The sequence below is a fragment of the Fukomys damarensis genome, unplaced genomic scaffold, assembly GCF_012274545.1.
Source record: "Fukomys damarensis isolate Sample0158 unplaced genomic scaffold, DMR_v1.0_HiC HiC_scaffold_11, whole genome shotgun sequence".
Lineage (NCBI taxonomy): Eukaryota > Metazoa > Chordata > Mammalia > Rodentia > Bathyergidae > Fukomys > Fukomys damarensis.
The window spans coordinates 25,579,463-25,602,308 of record NW_022900923.1 but is presented as its reverse complement, the minus strand read 5'-3'; the positions used below and the strand labels follow the sequence as shown (position 1 = coordinate 25,602,308).

The window sequence follows — 22,846 nt, the reverse complement described above, 5'->3', positions numbered from 1 at the left end:
ATCACACATACACACACACACACACACATACATACATACATACATATATATATCACAAAATAAACCCTGCTCCCTATCCTAAACATTCTGGATTAAAAGCATGTTTTAGTATGCTTACATTTCCTTGGACAGAAAAGCTTTCACCGAATCAAACTGTCCTTCAGTAAGCAAATAAAGAGAACTCCTGACAATGAAATCATGGCCATGTAAAAGTACTGTTTTATTCTACCACTGAAATCCTTCCCTTTAAGTTCCCAAAAGATGCTCTTAGGAGGAGTTTTAAAAAAAAAATCATTGTTTAATTGCACCATGAAGCTGGACCACAAATGAGCTCTACTAGCCAGCAACGTATATTCAAAACATAAACACAGTCCTCAGACGATGGTGTTCATTTAGGGCAGGGTATATATGAAAGGCACCCAGTAAGCGCTTGTCTAATAATATAACTTAAAGTCATGGTTCAGTTCACACTCTGAAGTTGCTGAACATGTGAAAACTGTAACAATTCAAGTCTTTATTGAAGGTTCTACCATGCAAGACCCATGTTTGTTTTAAAAAGCATTTGTTTATTTGTTTATTCATTTGTTTATTTGGGCAGGGGGGAGGTTTGACATGGGGTCTCGTTATATAGTTCAGGCTAGTCTAAAACTATGTAGCCCACGGTGGCCTTGAAGAACTCATGGAAATCTTCCTGCCTCAGCCTCCCCAGTGCAGGGATTACAGGCATAGGCCACCATACCTATCTTAAAAGGCATTTTTAAATAAGAGCTAAAAAAAAAAAAAAAAAAAAAAAAGGTAGTTTAATGGATCACTTTAAAGGCTTTTACACACTAATCTTCCTTTGAATCAACTATTAGATCCCAAGAACAGCACAAAGGATACAGAGACTGACTAAACTGACCCTATGGTCACTTACCCAGCTGCTCCAAGAGGTCGTTAATCATGCTGAGGAGGCTGTTGACAGAGTTTTTGGCTTTTCTAGCATTGATATCAGCTTCCTGAGCTGCCTGTGAAGCCTGTAAGAGCAAAGGGATAAATGGTGCGAGTAGTTTTGAGTCTATGTGCTCATATTCTTTGATTATTTTCCCCACAGTGAGCCCACAAATCTAATTTTCAGATACTTTCCCCTTTTCCAACTCATGAAGTTAAAAACTCTCACTGCAGATTTTTGTTCTTTGGGGGGTTGTATTTCTAGGTTAAGGATGATGCCATTTCTCCTTTATGAAACAGTAAAAAACAATCAATATGCCAACACTATTATATCTGTCTTTGAAAAATTATTATCTCCTTTTCCTCTTTCTTACACAAGAATACATGGAGGTAGATTCAAAATAAAATCTACTAGGCAGAAACATCTTATTTTGTAAGGATGAATTTTAGAAACAAGAACATGTCCTTCCAAGATATTCTCAGAGACTTGATTATTAGAAATATCCTATTCTTTTTTTTTGGTACTGGGGATCGAACCCGGGTTTTGAGGCAGGCGGTGGAACCACTGAGCTAAATCCCTGGCCCAGAAATGTCCTATTCTTGAAAAGTTTTCATAAACAAGTGAAGTATTTCTGTAAAATTTCCTGCAACTTGCAACCACCTAGCAACAACCCTTCCCTGCAACTCATTTATTGGGACAATATAATTTAAAATTTCAAAATCAACCAAAGGTAAATATATTTGGAAAAATTCCATGAAACCTGAATAAACACACTGTGCGTGAGTCACCGGGAAGCAGCAGTAGAAGAGGAAATATTTCAACATCAGAAACCAGATGCTCTTACAAGGAAATCTAGGCAGGATATAAATGAGTGGCTTTTAGCTCCCTGTAACACCACCATTTCCCCTGGATTTGAGGTCTAGACAACACAAACATTTGGGGATCAAAATAATGTGAAGGACTGGGGATTTGGCTCAGTGGTTCCACCGCCTGCCTCGCAAGTGCAAGGGCCCAAATTCGATCCGCAGTACCAAAAAAACCCAAAATAATGTGAAAATGTTAAAGAAAAAAAAGAAAGGGAAGCAAAAAGCGTTCACAAATAAATGACTAAATCGCCATTCCCATGGCAGCTGTGCTTCCTGAGCCAGGACAGGCCGACCACCCGTGTGCTGGAAAAGTGGGGACAGGACTCTGATGTCTCCAGAATGATCCCGATGTGTTTAACCTGTGGGTCCCAGCCTTGGAACAACCAAAACCTTCATGCTTTGGGTTAAAACCAAAGATGTTACAGACTCAAACAATGCTGGTAAAAGGCTATCCTTTCAGAAATTGACATAAATGCCAGTGGAATTGTGTATGTGAGGGTGGTATATATTCCTTTGGAGTTATTTGCCAAAAATCAAAATAGACAGATCTTTCTTTTTATTTCCCCCAGTACACCAGGGATAGAACTCAGGACCTTGTCCTTTCGAGGCAGGCACCATGCCAATGAGCTAAATCCTCTGCCCTAGACAGATCTTTTTATTGTTTGAACTAAATCCTATCCATTTTTTTAAGTTCACAAAGTACGTATCATTTTCTTTCTTTTATATTAAAAGTGAAATCCACAGACTCTCAGAACATGACAAATACCTATTTTTCCTTTATGGGAATTTCCACTTGAGCCACACTGTGTTACAGAAAATTAGGGCAATCCAAAGAAAACACAAATGCATAACAGAATCAGATGTTTTCATGAGAATGCTTCCTATTATCACCTCCCCAAGCTTGTGTCTTTCCTTCCCATCCCAAGGTAAAAATGACCCACTCTAAGGTCTGTTTTTTTAGTAGCAGAAAAGAAAAGGGCCTTTCCTTATACTGGAAGTTCTGTGACAGTCACACTACACTGGAAAAGAGTTCTGTTATGACTCCATTAGTCTTTCCAAAGCCAAATATAGCAAAGAACAAAAAAATGGACCCTAGCTCTTTGTTGGCCATGCATTCACAATTCAGTTTTGCGCTGAGCCCGGTGATACATGCCTGTAATCTCAGTACTTGAAGACTGAGGCAGGAGGATCATTGAAAGTTTAAGATCAGCCTGGGCTACATAGTGAGTTTAAAGTCAGCCTGAACTACATAATGAGACCCTGTCTAAAAAAAATTTTTTTTGTTGTGACAAAGAGTATTATATCACATTGTCACCAAAGTGAGCAGTTAAATTTGATGTAAGGTCAGTACATCTTGGTGACACGGAAAAGAAAACCATCTTTAAAAATTTCTTATACAGCTGGGCTTGGTAGCGCACGCCTGTAATCCCGGCACTCAGGAGGCTGAGGCAGGAGGATCACTGTGAGTTCGAGATCAGCCTGGGCTACATAGTGAGTTCCAGGTCATTCTCAACTACATAGTGAGACCCTGTCTCAAAAAAACCAAAAAAAAAAAAAAAAAAGTTTTTTTCTTATACATAAGAAACTGGCCTGGGCAATCCACTTTCTGGTCCCCCTTCTGTCTCTTAGATAAAAACTATCTTTCTCCCAATATACTTTTCCTACTCTTAACCTGTTGTTCCTAGAACTCATTCTTTGGTTTTAGAGAACACGAACTCGTATTTTAGATATCTAGTAGGTTTGGGAGTACACCTCTTCCCCTATATCATTTTGGAGGTCTTTCACTGAGATTACTAGTCGAGATTCAAAGCTATATCCCTCCCAAGATGACACTGGCTGGCACTATCAAAGGCCTTTAGACAGACCCTCTGTAGAGAAACTCTGACTGTCGATCACAGCTACAACTCTGTTCAGCTGGAAGTACCCAGAACAGTCTTCGCCCTTTGCCTCCTCACAGCAGTTAAGAGTACTTCTTCAGAGTGGGGAATATTGTAGCTGGGAGGCAGTCAGATAGGGCTGGCCTGCAAGGAGCCAACATGTAGGGCAATCAGGACACTTTCACTGAAGGTCAGCATTGTAAAAGAAGAGAAACTACCATATTCACATAGGATGAATAGCAGTGATTGGTATTCTAAATAGGTAAAAATCACCAGGATGGGGGACCAAGCTCTTCCAGAAAAGAGCCCTGACTCACCCCTTAGCACTGAAAATCCTTGCTCATTCCTTGCACGTGCTATGTGACTTGTTTTCCCCATTGGATCCCCATTTAATATTACCTAAGCAGCGACTATACTTGTCACAATCTTATTCGTTGTTCATAGTTTTGTCCACCTTGTGATTTCTCAATGGATCAAGATGACCTAAGCAACCATACTTGCAATCTTACTCGTTGACTATAGTTTTGTCCTAACTTGAACCTACCTCACCTGGTGGCTTTATCCTATAAAACACCATTGAGAAGCTGGGTGAGCAGGCAGCCCATTTTCTATCTCTTAGACAGAAGCTATCTTTCTCTCAATAAAATTTTCCTACCCCTTTAAAAAAAAAAAAAAAAAGAAGCTGGCCTTTGCCTCTAGGGAACAAGTTGATGGAAGAACTAGAGTGTAAATTAACTTTTCATTATATTCTCTTTTATTACCTTATTATTTTTTTAATTATTTTTGCTTATTTGTATTACCTTTTTCTATACAATTAGCAATTAAAAAATATAAATAATTTTTAAATGTCCTAAAACTTCCATTATGTAAAGCAATATTTTGCTTTCAATATTTTCCTGTGAGACAGGACAATTGTGTGACAGAGATAATTGAAAGAAAAGCTAAATTCTTTGTCTTTTATGTAAGCTACCAACCTAAATCTTGAACAGAAAATGCATCAAAAAGAAGTCCATACAGAAAAGATTTCTCAACAGGTTGGAGACCTTTGTTCTTAAACATCCTTCATTTCTGCCCACGAGCAAATGTATCACGCCCTTACCATCCCGGCCATCATCATGTCCTGGTTAGCATCATCCTGCTTTCTCTTCAGCTCTCTCTCTGCTTCTTGCAGCTGCCTCAACATACTGTTCACTTCCTTATCCAGATCTGTAACTTCTGCAAAGGTCTGTTCCGCTTCTGCATTGGTGCTCGTAGCATTCTAAACACAAAATAAGCAAACTGCTGATTTAAAATAGCTTTCCCTTTTCTAAAATATAATTCCACTTCTTTTAAAATTTGTGAAATGACTCAAAAAGACAATCCAGAAAGAGTAGTACAGTAATTCATAGCATTTTATGACTTATTTGGGCTCCAAGTAACAATAAAGAAAATGATACCTAAATAATATCTAATAACACAATACTACCTAACATCATGGCATTTTATATTTTATAAAGCGTATTCTCTCATATTCTCTTCTTTAATCTTTGAAATTACTTGCTCTACCATTGCCATGTTAAGTTGAGGTCACACAGGATAAACATTCTTTCACTTGGACAATTTTAAATTCGAAGCTAGCCTGGCTCTTCTTGGCAGTTCATTATGTACAAAAAGGCCACAACCCTGAAAGGTATTCCATAAAATACTGTATAATTAACCCAAATGCCAATTGTTCTAGAGAAACTAAGAAATTTCTGTGATTCTTACATTAATTTTAGAATCAGCTCCAATCTCTCCTTTAAATAAAACAAAAAGATTGCTCTTTAAATATGAAAAGACAAGCAAAAAGAAATGACTCCTTAAACTGAATGTAAAGAACCCCAGCAGGGTAGCTACAGAAAGTTGATATGGTAGGGTCTTAGGTAGGGCAGAATGCTCAAGAGGGGTTTAAAAGTTGTGCAAAACACTCCACCTAAGATTGAAAAGAAGTCACCTGTCCAGGTCCAAGACACTTGTTTATCTAGGAAGCACCTTACTTTCTGTGGAAAGGGGCTCTATGGCCTCTGAACCCTGACATACGTCCACCCCCATAATAACTCAGACTCAGAACACTTAAAGAGCCCTTTTACGATTCCTCAGTCAATGTGGTTACCTAATGATGATTAAGACAAGGACAGGTCAAGACAGTGTTATTGGAGCCAAGAAGAACCTGCAAGAGCTTGGGGTAGGGGTGAGGGTATGGAAAGTGGAGAAATGTGGGAGCAGAGGCCACTGTGGAGCAGGGGAAAGTACCTTCTGGACTGCACTCGCGATTCTCTCGGCCTCGAAAGCCTTGTTCTTGGCTTCCGTGGCATCCGCCGCTGCGCTGCCCAGGGCCAGCCGTGCATCCCGAGTCTTTTCATCGGCTTCAGCAATGGTCTGTTCAATGGCGGGAATCCTCCTCAGCGCCTCTTCTGCAGCGGTCTTGTTGTCATTCACGCGTCTGTCAAAATCTAAAAGGAGTTCAAGGAATGCACTTGAACTGAACTTCCAACACGTAAAAGGGGGAACCTTTCAGGGAGCTACAACTGGATTGTTTTATGAGCAGTAAAAGTCAGGGGGGAAAATGAAAAAGAGCATAGGTTGAAATTTTAGAAGAGCAAAAGCACACATACACTTCTATGTGGAAAGTTTCCCAGGAATAGTCTGATGACATACACGTTTCAAGAAAGAGAATTCTTACTTAAAAATTTGCTTTGAGGCAGAACAGTGAGTATGCTGTTATTACCACCTCAAGTGCTACAGAAAGCTCCCATTTACGTTTTGTTTATGGTGTGTCAGGCACGGAACTAATGCATTTATGTCCCTGTGATGCAGGCACTGTATCATTTTTATAAATGAGAGAAACTGACAACTACAGAGGTTTCCTTGTGGAGCAGGGGTATAAACTCAGGCATTTCTTTTCCATGTAGGGTGAAGAAAGAGAAAAACAAAGAATTAAATGTCATTGTCTTTCTAGAGAAAGGCTACTAATCTCCATTTACCAATGTTAAGTTGGCCAAATAGGCAGATCTGGGTTACATGGGTTATTCCAAATGCCTTTGTGTGGTTTTCATATTGAAGTACGTAAGGAGTAAAATGTACGCACTAGGATTTTTTTTGGTGGGGGGTACCAGGGATCAAACTCAGGACCTTGCACTTGCAAGGCAGGCAGCGGAACCACTGAACTAAATCCCCGCCCTGCACTAGGATTTTCTTAGAAATACTTCATCATACCAAAAAGAACAAAACAAACAAAAAAAAAAGCTATTCAAGGCCAGGCATGGTGGTGCACACCTGTAATCCCAGCATTCCGGGAGGCTGAGGCAGGAGGATCGCTGTGAGTTCGAGACCAGCCTGGGCTACATAGTGAGTTCCAGGTCAGTGTCAACTATACAGTGGGATCCTGTCTCAAAAAACCAAAAAAGAAATACTTCATCATAAAAAAATGGAGGATGGGACCAGGGATGTGGCTTAGTGGTAGAGCACTTGCCCACCAGAGGTGAAGCCCCAGGTTTGCTGCCCATAGTAACAACAAACTGTAAGGTGTTAACGAAGTATGGTAAAAATCTTGGTAACTGTTAAATCTAGTAGGTATATTTCACTTTATGTGTGTTTGAAGAATATCATGCTAACACTAAAAAGACAGGGGAAGAAAGAGGAGAGAGAGAGAGACAGAGAGAGAGAGAGAGAGACAGAGAGACACAGAGAGAGAGAGAGAGAGAGAGAACAGAGGAAACAAACAATATACTCGTTACCTGACTCTCTCATACCTTTCAGATTGTTGAGAATGTCATTGGCTTCCTGTAAAGTATTTCGTCCCTTTTTAGCAGCTTCTTCAGCAAGAGCCTTGGCGGCATCAGCACGGGCCAGGAGTTGGTCGGCAGTCTGCAAAGGCACAGCAGGTCAGAAAAACCCTCCAAAGCCGCCCCTGCCCTCTCCTGACAGACATCTTGGAGGCTCTGCAGCACACGGCATGCTGGGCCCTGGTGTCAGCACAGGCCACCTCCGAGCACTCTATGACTGCCATCTCGGCAATGCTGGCTCCGTGCGAAACACCGCTTTACCATGATGGTTTCACTTTGCCTCAAGAAGTGAAGCAAGCTGAAAATCAAACCAACCTGCTGTTCAACTTTTCCACTCTCCAGAAGTTTCTTTACTTCCAATTCCTTCCCAATCATGTCTTCTCTGAGGTCCTCATAATCCTTTAACTTCTGATCAATCAGACGGTCCAAATCAGCAGCTTCTTTCTTTATTTTATTTGCTTCATTCTATGAAAAAGCAAGTAATATTATTACATTTTAAATGAAAAAAACCAATGAAAAGCAATGTGGGAACTATGACACTTAATGTTGAGTTGATTTTTTTTAAGAGAATAGCACAGATCAAGATTTTGTGCACTTTTTTTTTTAAGTGTAGGAATTTTATTGAGAGAAAGAAAGCTCTAAGAGAGACAGAAGGGGGACCAGAAAGTGGGCTGTCTCCCTGTGCACCTTTATTTTTAAATTGAGGTATACTCTACACACAGTACAATTCTGTGTTTACATGCAGTTTGACGAGTTCCGACAAATATATGTATCTATGTAGTCAATACCTCAATCAAGACACAGTATTTCCATCATGCCAAGCCTGTCTCCCCATCTCCCCTCCTGAAGCTGCCACTGTTCTGATGGTTATCATGGAAGTCTTGAGTATTTTCAATTTAAAATACACGGAATCAGACAGTATGTATATATCTGAAGAGATCTAAAAACCCTCAGGATGTCAACTCCTCATGCACAGAAATGAAATATTGAGCCGGGGATTTAGCTCAGTGGTTCTGCCACCTTCCTTTTAAGCGCAAGGTCCTGAGTTCGATCCCCGGTACCCCCCCCCCGAAAAAAGTGAAATATTGAAAGATATAGTGAAAAATATAGACTGTGAAAGACAAAGTAAGACAGCAAATTCCAAGTCTAATTTTTAATGCAAAAATACATTTATACATGGATTTGTATAGGAACCATAATCAGAGTACAGATCTAAAATAAAATACTACCAACCCCCAGATGTTTGACCTACCTTAGAGCATCTTGATACACTTCTTTCACTTAAACCATCCTTTTTTATTGCTTCCCAAGTATCCAGCACACAGTGTCTGGGATAAGGGTCTATATGTATTATTGTGTTTTAAGTAATTCCAATACTTTATAATTTAGGTATATATGGAAGATTCGAGATACTCATATCACCAAAGTACTCCTTACTATTTAATGTTAATAATAATCTTTATAGTTATTAACATTAAATTATAGCAAGATTTTTTACCTTGATGAGTTCTACTGGTGTATTTAAAACAACTCAGTGAGCCAGCTGAAGGGCTGATGGGGGGACGCAGGCCATCAGACAGGCTCTTACAGAGACTAGAGGGGTGGGGACATGTATGATAGCACTGGTGACAGCCAGCACAGGTACATACCTCCAGGGCCTCTGAGTCCACAGGGGCCAGCTGGGCCACACTGGCATAGATCTCCACAGCTTTTTCACCAGCCCGCTTGGCCTCCTCAAGAACACGGGTAGCTTGCTTTTCTAGATCCTGTGAGATATTCTTTGCTTGTTCATACCTTAGGAACAAATTATATGATTTAATAAAAGCCTGAGAAAAAAATACATTAGGAGACAGAACTAGGGTAGAAAGCAGGGTGTGAGGACAACCAAGCCCATGCAACTGACAAAGGCCCTGGCCAGTCCCAGGCACTGACTTTTATTGGCAATTAATTGGGGTAAAGGCAATGTGTGGTTTCTTTGGAAATTAATGTAAACAGGGCTCATAAAGGACAAGATAAAGCATTCTCGAATTAGGAATAGAATAGATAAAATATGTGGTTATAATTAGAATACTGTCCTTCTAGGCAGAAAGTTTGAGTTGCGGGAACAGAATTTGGGTGCAAGTTACTCTGATCCTGGTATGTAGGCTTCAGCCAGACTCACTTCTATAAACAAGCCAATTGTGGGCTTAACTCTTTACAGCCTGCTTTGGGCACACTCAATATTACAGTCCTCTACCTGAAACCTGAAAGGAAATGTTACATTAAAATGCTTTCATTTATGCCAGGCATGGTGGTGCACGCCTATAATCCCAGCACTCAGGAGGCTGAGGCAGAAGGATCGCTGTGAGTTCGAGACTAGCCTGGGCTACATAGTGAATTCCAGGTCAGTCTCAACTACATGATGAGACCCTGTCTTAAAATCCCCGCATCAAAAACAAAAACAAACAAACAAAAAAAACCTTTCATTTAATACCAACATTTAGCTGAAATTTACATGTCCTCTCAGCACTTATGCTTATAACATACTGTGTGCCCTATATAGGTTGAGCATTTCTGACCCCTAAATTTAAAATGCTGAAAAATCTAAAACTTTGAGTACCAAAATGGTGCCATAAGTGAAAACACAGGCACAGTCAAATGCAGGAACACCAAAAATATTACGTGAAATTTCAGGCTATATGTTTGTAAAGTATAGAAGAACATAGGTGAATTTTGTGTTTAGACTTGAGTTCCTCATGTGAGATAACTCATTATGTGTCTGCAAATATCCCCAAGTCTGAAAAAAGTCCAGTATTCAAAACTCTTGTACCAAGCATTTCAGATAAGGGATCCTCATCTTGTAATTTCTTATTCTAGACCTCATTAAAGATCTGTAGTTCAAGTATGTTTTCTCTATATCGTATTTTGTCATTTTTTAATTATGCAGAATTTTAAGCACCATGACTAACCTTGTTACCATTCTCCAGTTACTGTAAGTGGATCAAAAAAAAAAAAATCTCTGTGGCTCCATAGTCCCTGCTCTAATCAGTTTTCTATTTCAAAAGCATGATTAATAAAAGAAATCTTATTACATGAATGCATACCCCGAATCCACATCATTTAATTCTTTATTGAACTGGTGTTACTTACAACAATATCGAAAGGGCAGTGAGCCACTTTTAAATTATACTCACTTCCTATTAAGCTCTTCAATCTCAAATGCTGTTTGATTTTCTCCTGCCAGGGTCCTCAAAAGCAGATTGTAAGCCTCAGTAGATGTATCATTGGCTGTCTTTGCCACTCGTACAATGTCATCAGCTTCTTGTTTATGGCTATACATGAAAGAGAAAAAGTAAATCATGAAGTAGACCATCTCATAGGGAAAGAAGTAAAATTTAGGTAACTTTTATTTTATTATACAGAATCTGCCCAAAACAGTGCATGTACACTTCAACAGTTTACCATACTAATAAATGTCTGGAACTAATGGCCACCACTTTGAGAACCTTTTATAATTGCAGAGGACAAAGGTAACTTGCATTAACCCCTTGAGGTCTCAATAAATTTAATATTAAAATAATTACACAAGTTTTTCTTTTCCTGATTATGTATTTGTTATGGCTTGTGTTTAGATGTCCCCCCAAAGCCTCATACAGTCATAGGTGAGGCTTTTTCAGAGGTGGCTGAAGCTACAGTGTGTGACTAATTCATGGTGCAATGCTAGGATTAAGGCTGTGAGCGCTATCCCCCCAAGGGAGGGCAGCCTGGATACAATGTAAGGGACAGAAAGAGGCTTGCTGTTAGTTACTTGTAGTTTGTCACTTGCTTGTTTTGCTACCTTCTGCCCACCATGAACTGTTTCTGCTCTGCAGTGCCTGTCTGGAATGCCACCCTGTCTTGCAGCCAGCCAATTATGGACTGAAACTTCTATAAACTGTGAACTCCCCATCCAAGTACTAACCAGGCCCGACCCTGCTTAGCTTCTGAGATCAGAGATTGGGCATGTTCAAGATGGTATGGCCATCGACATCTTTAAACTGTGAACTAAATAAACCTTTCCTCCTTTAATTTTGGTTTCAGGTATTTCATTCTCACCAATGAAGAAAAGTAACGAAGATAACATTTGTGGGGGAAGACCCTGTATAAACCAAAGGAGGCAGAAATCTAAAAATACTGAAAAATCTCAATAATTTAGAACTTTGCCATCATTTTTGTGGGCTAAGTTTACGAAGATAAACTGAGAATGGATATTGTCCACATAAATTAGTGATATAAAATTTATAGGAATAAATCTTTATATTTAACATAATTAAGAGTAATTTACCAGTAAAACTGTGCATGCTAACAAGAAATCATTTATCTACTCATAACACAAATCTCAGGACAAATTGTTATTATTAATAATCTGCTAGTCTAGCTCAGTTGCTACATAGTCTTAAAACAGTAGGACTTCTCAAGACTTTTCACAACCTGATTACTGGCAGGAAAAGCCCCTCAACACCAAATTGCAATGAATATGTCAAGAGACTCTAGAATAATGCATTGAGCTGGGTAAATACTAAGGGTTTTTCCATTTCTAAAATTTCATGTTATAGCACTGCAATGCAGGACACTGTCAAACTACAATATGTGGCCATTCTTTTTGGCATGGTAAACTTTTGTTCCAAATCCTTGTACAAAGCTCACCAGAACTAATTTATCTCCAAGACTTAGTTTTCTTGGGAGTTTTCATAATGTGTTCCATTATCTTCTTTTCACAAGAAAATTTAGCTATCAAACCATGAATGCTCTATAAACTAGATTATATAGCTTACAAATTCACATTTACACAGAATAGAAAGGTAGCACATGTGAAAGCAAGAAGTCAATATAATTGCTGTGGACACTGTAGCTAAAATTCTAACCTAAGGCTTAATTTATAAACCTTATCCATAAGGTCTACTAACTGTTCTACAATTTAGTCAACGAACATTTACTGAATACCTCCCACAGGCCAGGCCCTGGTGCTTTAGTAGTGCGTGAAATACACAAAAATGCCTGCCCTAATGGAGCCTATATTCCAGCAATTTTATTTTCTAAGATCTTTTTAACTTGAAAACTTCTATAATTTAAAACTTTCCAAAGAGATTATCTTATTTTAAAAAAAAATCTTTAAAAACTCAAGAATGAAAATGGTCAGTCTTTCCTTTGGCTTAATTTCAAATATACTATAGGCTAGCAATATTTTCTATTGAGATTTGAAAATTGTACATTTTTATTGACAGATATAAAAATTTAAATTAATTAAATTCTACAGAGTTTCTCAGAAACCTAATGACTTTAAGGTTTTGAAGTTAAAAATCTAAAAATGGTGTGGTTTTGAGATATGCAAATATAATTGCACTTCAAAATAATCGCATTCTAATAAAACAAATATTTAATTTCAAAGTAAAAGGAAAACAGAATACATTGCAAAAAGGAGAGCAAACCGTGCAGTGGAAAGTGTTTGTGAGATGACGCAGGAACACACATGCATAAGGCAAGCTACACCTGACAGCTAGCTGGGGGGTCAGCGTGTTACCGTTCTGCAAGTTTTCGGGCCTCCTCTGCCAAGAGAGTCATGTTGTTTGGGTCTCCAGTTGACTCTGGTTGAGTGATTGACTGAAGAGGAAATAAAAGCATTTAGTCTGAAAGGACTAAACGGTTTTAAATTTCACAAAGCAAGGGTCAAAACTAACTTTTTATTAGTGTTGGAAGCAAAAGAGAATGCTTATTTTCAGAGGTCTTTATTTAATATCAACACTTTTCACTGTAAATTATTGCTATTTTCAGTGAAGGATAAAGGAAAATGAAATTGCTGAGTACCGATGAAGGAACAAAATGGAAAAACAAAAACAAAAAACCTAGATGCCCATAGGGTTTTTTTAAAAATTGTTTTTGTTTTCTGATGATCTTTCTGTGTAGTTCAGGCTGGCCTTGAACTATGTAACCCAGGCTGGCTTCAAACTCACAGCAATTCTCCTCTGTCAGCCTCCTTTTGTCATGGTAAACTTTTGTTCCAAATTCTTATACAAAGCTCACCAGAACTAATTTATCTCCAAGACTTGGTTTTCTTGGGAGTTTTCATAATGTGTTCCGTTATCTTCTTTTCACAAGAAAATCCAGCTATCAAACCATGAATGCTCTAAAACTAGATTATATACTTACAGGTTTACATTTACACAAAATAGAAAAGTAGCACAAGTGAAAGTAAGAAGTCAATATAATTGCTGTGGACACTGGCTAAAATTCTAACCTAAGGCTTAATTTAATTAAGCCTACGGGCTGAATAATTCTAACCTAAGGCATGGACTACCACACCAAGCCAATTTTTATTCTGTCTTGTTGCATGATGAACATGAGCAATGTGGTTTTCTTCTTCTGCAGAGCAAGAAAGGAGAAACCAAAAAACCACTCCACTGCCATGAACAGCCTTACTACAAATGATTGGGCGAGGGATTTAGCTCAGCAGTTCAGTGGCCTGCCTCACAAGCGCAAGGACCTGAGTTTGATCCCCGGTACCAAAAAAACAAAAACAAAAACAAATGATCAAAGGGCTCCCCCAACTCTTTCCCCTAGAACTTCCCAATCACTTACCACATTGGCAACAGCGACTTTCGCTTTCTCCAGTTCTCTGGAAGCGATTTCAATCAGATGCTCTGTGTTCTCTACTCGGGCCCGTGCCTGCTCAGCCAAGCTCCCAGTCTCTTCAATGGTATTCCGAATGTTCTGTAAACGGCTAACCTGGCTGGACAGGGTATTATTCACTCTCTGAAGTCGATCCATCAAGTTTTGATCTACATCTGAATTGCAGAAGACAGTCCATAAATTATCTGAGGGGGGACTAACATCCTTCATGAAATCTGAGGCACTGTGTATTTTTACTTTCCAAAACAGCTTCTTTGTGACAAATTTTCAATGCCCCCTCATCACACTTTCACTGCTACATTTTTCACACCAGGCTCCAACTGTATGTTTCTCTGGCCCACTTAACTATGAAGCCCTTTCTTTGTCTATTTTTCTACTAGGTACTGAACTCAGGGCCTTTACATTGAGCTACATCCCCAGCCCATTTTTTATTTTGAGACAAGGTCTAACTAAATTGCTAAGAAGGCTGAGGCAGGATCACTAAATTGACCAGGTTGAGCTCAAACTTGTGATCTTCCTTGCCTCGGCCTCCCAGAGTGCCTATAAAGGCATGAGCCACCAAGCCTGGCAAGTCCCTCTTTCTACTCATCACTATAAATCGACAGTCTTACATAGGGTTGACAAAGAGAAGACAAGTGAGGAATGTCTGATAAAGGAGAGATTGATTTTGATATTCCAGCACATGTCAGATTTAATCATAAAAATAAAAAGTTGTTAAAAATGCTGCAAATTTGATGTACGGTCAGTACATCTTGGTGACACGGAAAAGAAAACCATCTTTAAAAATTTCTTATACAGCTGGGCTTGCTAGTGCACGTCTGTAATCCCGGCACTCGGGAGGTTGAGGCAGGAGGATCACTGTGAGTTTGAGATCAGCCTGGGCTACATAGTGCGTTCCAGGTCAGTCTCAACTACATAGTGAGACCCTGTCTCAAAAAACCAAAAAAAAAAAAATAATAATAATAATAATGCTGCAAGTCCTGAAAGCTAAATATATTTAAAAACTTAGAAAAATCTATGTTTAAAACAGATGTTGAAGTATGGCAAATTCAACTAATTTTGTATTTTAAGTAGACTTTTGGACTATCCCTCCACTTTGCATATTTATGTAATTTTTTTTCAAACTGCTATCTGCTTCTAAATAGTTTTTCAAATGGTCCTTTATTAATTATGTCCATTAAATTTAAACCATATGCTTTGGTCCTGAAAAAGCAAAAGATAAAAGTGCAAGCAAAAGTAAGCCAGTCAGTATTACATTTTCATACACAAAACCCATTAAGCAACCCTCAAAATTGACCAGCTTCTGGAACAGAATAGAGAACCGAGAAGTAAACTCACGTATCTACAGTGAACCAACTTTCAACAGTGTTGCTAAGAACATACATGAGAAAAGGACAGTCTTTTCAATTAATGTGTTAGGAAAACTGAATATTCACATGCAGAAGAATGAAACTGGACTCAAAATTCAACTCATGAATTAAAGACTTAAATGTAAGACCTGAAACAACGAACTGCTAGAAGAAAACACAGAAGAAATACTTTAGGACATCTGAATGCAAACAAAAGCAACTGGAATTATATCAAACTAAAAACTTCTACAGCACAAAGGCAAGAAATAACCTACAGACAGGCTAGGGATTTAGCTCAGTGGTTCTGCTGCCTGCCTAGCAAGCACAAGGTCCAGAGTTCAATCCCCGGTAGCAAAACAAACAAACAAACAACAAAAAAAGAAATAACCTACAGAATGAGAAAAAGTATGTGCTAATTACTTATCTAACAAGGGATTGATATACAAAAATGTAAGGAACTCCAAAAACTCAATAGCAAAAACCCAAATAACCTGACTTAAAACATGGACAGTAGACCTAAATAGACATTTTCAGGAGACATACAAACAACCAACAAGTATATGAAAAAAAGGATCAACATCACTAATCACCAGAAAAATATACAGAACAGATTTATAAAACATTTCTAATTTGAACATCAATTTTTTTTTCTTGGTACCGGGGATCGAACTCAGGACCTTGCACTTGTGAGGCGGGAGTGGTGCCACTAAGCTAAATCCCCAGCCCAAACATTTTTGATATGTTGGAAAATTATCTTCTGTTTATCGTATCTTAAAGCATTAAGCTGATGTTTTGGCTTTCAAAATATTGTTTGAAAAAGAAAGTAATTTATATTCTGCAAGTTGTTTAAAAAGTGAGAAAGAAACTTATAAAACTATACTAATTAACTTTGAATAGGAGCCACACTGCAGATTTACCCACCCACAGTTTACTTGCATGTACCTTTGACAGCCTGGGCCTCACGAAGAAGGTCCATAACCTCTCTCTCTGCTTCCTTCAGTCTGTCCTCAAAGGCTTGATCTGTCACCATCTCATCCCCAGTCCCAAGGTTTGCTATGAGACTCTCTAATTCCTGGAGTTTCACTCGATGATCAGCAACCTAAATATGTGGAGGAATAAAAAAGGGAAAGAACTCAACAGTACTTCCTGTAGGAATGACAGGGGCACTCTATGAATAGGTAGGTTTGCACACTCCACATGTCTACCTATAAACAGTGACAAAGGTAGTTTTTCTTTATTTCTCTAACTTCAAAAGAAAGCTTTCAGGACCGTTCCTTTGACTTTAAACACTGCTTCTGTCAATTTTTCAATTCTGACCATTCCCTTGAATATTGGATTGCTGCCTTAATTTCTCTAATGGGCTCTCTGATAAGAATCTTAAACTCAATATCCAAATTTGTATTTCTTAAACCTGTTCTCCCTGGGTTATCTCGGAAGAAAATGTCTCTAGCTACCTTAAGCAAAAAACCTAAGACCCATCCTAATTCTTCTCTTTCCCAATCCCAATCCAACCCAATCAAGGCTTCCTCCTTTGCTCTACTTCCATCATTCTTTATAGAGCAGTCTACTACTCTTAAAAAACAAACTAGATTTCTAAACTTGTAAGAGTGTCTTCAGTACATTTCCCTTAGATTAGAGGTAAGACACAAATTCTTTATTACTTTCAGCATGGTCCTCCGTAACCTGACCCTACCAAACGTTCCAGTCTTATCATAAACTACTCTCCCTTCAGCAGGCTCCAGCCACACTGTAGCTTCCAGGCCTTGTATATGAGTTCCCTTTGCGTGGAACAACCTGCCATTACTTCTTATGTGGCTCAGTCCTTCTCATCCTTATGAGCGCATTACATAGGAATTTCCTTAGCGGGCCCTTTTATTGAGTATTATTTCCCAGTTATTCTCCACTTGTTATTCTTTCTGGAATTTATCTCAATGTTTGTTTGTTTATTTATTTATATTTTTTGCCTCCAAACCGGAACACAGTCTTTGAGAATGGGGCCCATATCTGCCTGGTTCACCACTGTGTCTCTGAAGCTTAGTGTACAGTAGGTTTCCAGTCAATGTCCACTGAGTGAATGAATGCATGGCTGACAGCTTACCTTATCCTTCACTAGTCGGTAACACGCTGGACACTCCTGGCAGCCAGGCCAAGACCGATTGTAGAAATAGTTCTCTTCACACTGGTCACAGCGGTTTCCCACAAAGCCTTCTCTGCATTCACAGCGACCATCATCTTTACACTGAAGTGAAAGAGACCCCTCAGGATGACAGTCACAAGCTGCAGAACAGGGGAAAATAGTATGCAGCTAAGTAAAAAAGGTGCATTTTGTTTTCTTTATTCAAGACTCATAACAATAAACTGATTGTAATCATTATAAGTAAACTTAAAAAAAAAGAAAAGAAAGAAAAGAAAGAAGAAAGGAAGGGAGGAAAGGAAGGAAGGAAGGTAGGCAGGCAGGTTGGTTTATTTATGAGAGGTTAAATGGCTAGGTTCCCTTAGCAGAGAAGACATATTTTTAAAGTAAAAATAAGCTTTAAAATAAAATGTCCATCCTCTGGGGCACATTTCACATTACTTAATAGTTACAGAAGTCATTAAGTTAATCAGTGCCCTTTCCATGCACTCTAGGAATTCATCTCTACCTTGGACTATCCTATGCTTAGTACTCCTCTAAGGACAGAAAGCCTAAATGCTTTAATAATGCTCTCTTGCATTATTTTACAATTTGTTTACGCACTTTGTTCTCTGAGCTGAGCAAATTACTTTTGCTACATTCCACAGGAGAAATGAAGGAATTCAGAAAGCAACACCACCAAACTGTTCTGAGGCCTAATTCCAGGCAAGTGTTTATGCCAAGGAGAAGCAGATGTTTATACGCAATCGTACCAAAAGGGCCCCAAGGGTGGGAAGCAACTGCAGCCAGTAAGTCAACAAACACAACCCAAAAGAATCCTTCCCTGTTTCATTCTTTCCACTAGGAATGCAATCAATAAAGTTTTGTTAAACATGGGGAAAACTCAATAATCAAAGGGAGATTCTCGTTTGGAAAAAAGGAAGATTCGAAAACACCATAAAAGAAAATACAAATAAGGTGGTTGAAAAGAAATCAGAAAAGTCCTTGATTTCCAGAGTTTCAGAAAAAGAGCATTATGTCGTGAAAGAGAGCATCCCTGATGACTCAGGTAAGCCCGGACTGTGAGCCAGGTGGCTAGTTAGAGGTTGTCAAAGTCTGTTCTAACTAGAATCAGAAAAGCCTCAGGGTTGCATGCCAACAGTATGCCTTACGTTTGCAGCCTTCAGGTCCAAACCCAAAATGGTTGACCTCACAGCGCTCACAGTGTTGACCGGTGATGCCAGGCTGGCACTCACACTGGCCACTGTGGATATCACACTGCCCATTGGTCGAACCCAAAGCATGGCAGTTACACCTGAAAATAAACACAGGACATTTCTAAGGTAAGAAAAATAGACTTTAAGCAAAAGTTGTGTTGTTTTTTCAGCACAGTACTGGTGTAATCTTAATCAGAAAACAGTATGTTAAGGGTTATGACAACAGAATGTAAAAGGTTACTAAGCCCTCAAAATTCAAGAAACTTCTATGAGTGCTATTCAGGTCCTCTTTTTTGAGACTAACACCACCACTGGTATGATAAACTATTACTGTAGCGGCACCAATCAGGCACTCAGACTTCCCGGGCTGTAATCCAGAAGGGTATGATTCGAAGCATCCCAGAAAGAACCTTGTAAATTTTACTTTAAAAATGTTGCTCAGCTGATTCTGACACAAGTAGAGCCACTGTGTTCCATTCTTTTGTCCCATTATCTTAGTTACAATTCTCTAGTGTTGGCCTTGAAGGATGCATTTCCTGCATGAGGTATTCAAATCATTTGGAACAAAATCAACTATTATGACTTACAAAAATTCACTTCTTGCAATATAAAAAGTAAAGATGGCTTCCACTAAACGCACTGATGTCTCACCTCTTACAGCCTTGCCCACTCTGCAGGTTGTAGAAGCCAGGGTCACAAGCACCACAGTCTCGACCAGACACATGAGGGAGACACTCGCACTGCCCGGTCACAGGGTTGCAGCTCCTCTGCTGCTTGACTGTCCCATATGGGTTACAACTGCAGGCTATGAAGGAAGACAGAGAGAGCACAGAGAAAATCATCAGAGAGGAAGGCTAAATAAAAATGAACCATGAACAGATTCTTTACATTTGTGTTGTCCCAGAAGCCCCTGGTCACATTCAGCTGGGAAGCATTTGAAATGTAACTGACTGATCTGAATTGAGATGTGCTATAAATGTTAGATGTTGAAGATTTCGTCTGGGGGGAAAAAGGATATACATTTCATTAATAATTTTTATTGGTTACTTATTAAAATAATTTATTGGCTATATTAGGTTGAATAAAATATATTAACTTTTTCCTCTTTCTTTTATTTTAATGTGATGACTAAAAAATTTTAAGTTTTACAAATTTAAAACTGCAAGTCACATTGTATTGTATTTTTATTGGACAGTGCTGCACTAGACTGAACTACTGTATTCTAAGAGACTCAGATAAATCACAGAATAAAGGCATATAAAGCACCTGACCAATGGCTGATTACCTTTGCATTTGTCTGCTGGATTGGGAGCCAAGGGATTTCCAAAAAAGCCATCTTTGCATCGATCACAATAAAAGCCAGCAGTATTATAGATGCATTTCAGGCACTCTCCTGTCAAGCGATTGCAGTTTCCCACTGCGTTCGGGTCGATGTTGTCATTGCATTGGCATGGGCGGCAGAGCCTCACAGGGCCATTGTTACCCTGGGGGTCTCCAAAGTAGCCATCATCACAGAGCTCACATCTCTTACCTGGGGATGAGACAGTTGTTATGAAAGAAAGACCTTGGACATCTCTGGCGCTCAGTTACCACAGGCAGTCTAGTGTATTTTCCAGATGTGAGGTGCCATGGGGCAGTGGAAGGCAGCAGGAACCTGGGCTGTAGCCCTGGCACTGAGTCAGATCAATGGAGAGATGTCCAGCACATCTCTGTTTCCTTCTTAAAATACACATAACCACAGTTTGTCTACCTCACTTCAAACACTCTGACAGCTAACCAAAACCTTGCAATAAAGTACTTTGTAGGGCTGGAGATTTAGCTCAGTGGTTCCAGTGCCTGCCTCATAAGTGCAAGGGCCCAAGTTCAATCCACAGTATAAAAAAAAAACGTACTTTGTAAATGAGTCAGGTTCAAGGTTTATTAACCTCCAGTTCCAAGGAATGGCACATTCATATCTTGGTGTAGCTGATAATATTTTTTAAAAATGACATGCTACTCTTGACTCTGTAAGTTCCCCAAACAGAGTGAGTAGGATAATGCCCTTAACATATAAAAGGCACCCACTACCTCTTGTTCAGCTGTGTCAACCAATACAGGAAAAGAGATTTCTAGAAAAGATGATTTCTGAGAAATCATCCATTGCCACCAGTTTCTATTGGAACAGAAAGCAACAGAAACATTAGTACCTTGCCCACAACCAAGCTGACAGAAGAGAGGCAGAGCTAGAATCAGAGCTCTTTTCCACTGCACAGAACTCACTGCTCATCCTACTTCCTCCACTTCAGCACCGTCATTAACTGAAACTGGATATCTTTGTAGCTAATAGGGCCTACATTTGCCTAAAATTCCTAGAGAATCAGAAGTTTGTTCATGTTATGCATTATATCTAGATATCCCCCAGGGGGCACATAGGTGGGGCTTTTGGAAGGTAATCTCCCACTGTTGGCCCCTCCCTTCACTCTGCTTCCTGATCGCCATCCCATGAGCAGCCATTCCTCAGCTATGCCGCTATACCATGTTGCTCTGCCTTGGAGCCAGCCAGCTATGGACTGAAACCTATACAAGCCATGAACCAAAATAAACCCTTTCTCCTTTAACTAACAGATATTTTGTTCTAGTGACAAGGAAAGTGATTAAGACAGATTTTGACATTAGAGAAGTGGGAGTTCTAACTATGGCTTTACTTGACCATATCATTCAGATGCCATTGGGAAGGCCAAGGATTTAGCCTAGAGGTTCTGCCGCCTGCCTTGAAAGCACAAGGACCCGAGTTTGATCACCAGTACCCAAAAAAAGAATACTTAAAAAAGGGCAGGGGATTTAGCTAAGTGGTTCCACCACGTGCCTTGCAAGCACAAGGACCCAAGTTTGATCCCTGGTACCTAAACAGATGCCTTTGGGACTGGTTCTGCAGGAGATTGGACAGGTTTGGAAATGCTGGCTGGAAAAGGAACCCTAGAATGCTGTGAGCCGAGTATGATAGGAGATTTGGCTTACAGATCATAAGACCAGAATGCTAATAGAAATGCAGATTGTAAAGATTAGGCTCAGGAGGTTTCAGCTGGGCACAAGGACTCAAATGGCAGTCCAGGCCGTGTGTGATATGCTCTGGCAGAAAATGTGTCTACATTTTGCTCATGTCCTGATACTTTGTGGGAGACTGAGATTAAGGATGGTGGATTAATTAATGTGACAGAGGAAACCTGAATGCAGCCCAGCATTCAGGCTGTGACACTGGTACTACTGGGGGCTTTTAGCTAGCTCTACATTGAGAATCAAGAACAAGTGGCACAGCTGAGTGGTTTTTAAAAGTTTTGAGTCTCACCAGAACGGTTCTGTAAAGTTAGGGCCTATAAAGTTTGAGCAGAGAAAAGTCCAGTTGCTAAAAGGATTAGTACTAAAAAAGAAGCCAAGTACTTTACAGAAGGACACCTTAAGGGCATTGGAGGAATGTGAAAGGGCTCATTCTTAGAAGACTCAAGAGTAGAAAGTAAAAGACTGCTTTAGGAAGAGAGCCACAGGGCACCCTGCTCCAGAAAGGCCACCTAGGAAATTGGCTTCCTGGGGTTCCATTCAGGGTTCAGACAAACAGACACTCAGAGGCCCCTACAACAGCCATGATGCAAAAGAACCTGGAACCTGGCTACTGCTCAAACTGGTTACAGACCCTAGCATCATCCACATGGTGCTGGTTTTACAGGCACACAGAATACAAGAGTTGTGGGACCATGGAGGTTTCGACCCACATTTCAGAAGAAATTAACCACCCAGGTTAATACAGGTGCTGCTATCATAGAAGTATAGGTAAATGTGTAGGAAACCAGAAGGACAATAGTGCATAGGACAGGCTCCACAGCCTGCACCTCAATTACTAGAAACAAAGTCAGAAAGTGCTATTTGGAGAAGGTCAACTGCTAGGAGCTGAGAACTCTGATTTAGCATCACCAATCCAAAGGAATTCTCAGAGAAATAAATACTCAGTCCTTAACCCCCTTCTCTCTGTTCTCCTCTATGTGCTTCCTGTTATCTGAACTCCATGGAGGTG

At 39.6% G+C, this 22,846-nt stretch overlaps 1 protein-coding gene across 1 annotated transcript in view; it reads right to left on the bottom strand.

Annotated features, from left to right (window-relative positions):
- The window catches only part of Lamc1 (laminin subunit gamma 1), a 127,328-nt gene that overhangs the window by 2,499 nt on the left and 101,983 nt on the right, over nt 1–22,846 (bottom strand). Inside the window, exons 15-28 of the mRNA XM_033761965.1 lie at nt 20,087–20,332; nt 19,453–19,606; nt 18,757–18,899; nt 17,570–17,748; nt 16,414–16,570; nt 14,072–14,277; nt 13,017–13,096; nt 10,651–10,788; nt 9,127–9,271; nt 7,793–7,942; nt 7,445–7,559; nt 5,946–6,145; nt 4,774–4,932; nt 917–1,016 (exon numbers count right to left, since the gene is read on the bottom strand). Coding sequence (XP_033617856.1) covers nt 917–1,016; nt 4,774–4,932; nt 5,946–6,145; nt 7,445–7,559; nt 7,793–7,942; nt 9,127–9,271; nt 10,651–10,788; nt 13,017–13,096; nt 14,072–14,277; nt 16,414–16,570; nt 17,570–17,748; nt 18,757–18,899; nt 19,453–19,606; nt 20,087–20,332 — 2,172 coding nt within the window. The remainder of the gene's footprint in view (nt 1–916; nt 1,017–4,773; nt 4,933–5,945; nt 6,146–7,444; nt 7,560–7,792; nt 7,943–9,126; nt 9,272–10,650; nt 10,789–13,016; nt 13,097–14,071; nt 14,278–16,413; nt 16,571–17,569; nt 17,749–18,756; nt 18,900–19,452; nt 19,607–20,086; nt 20,333–22,846) is intronic.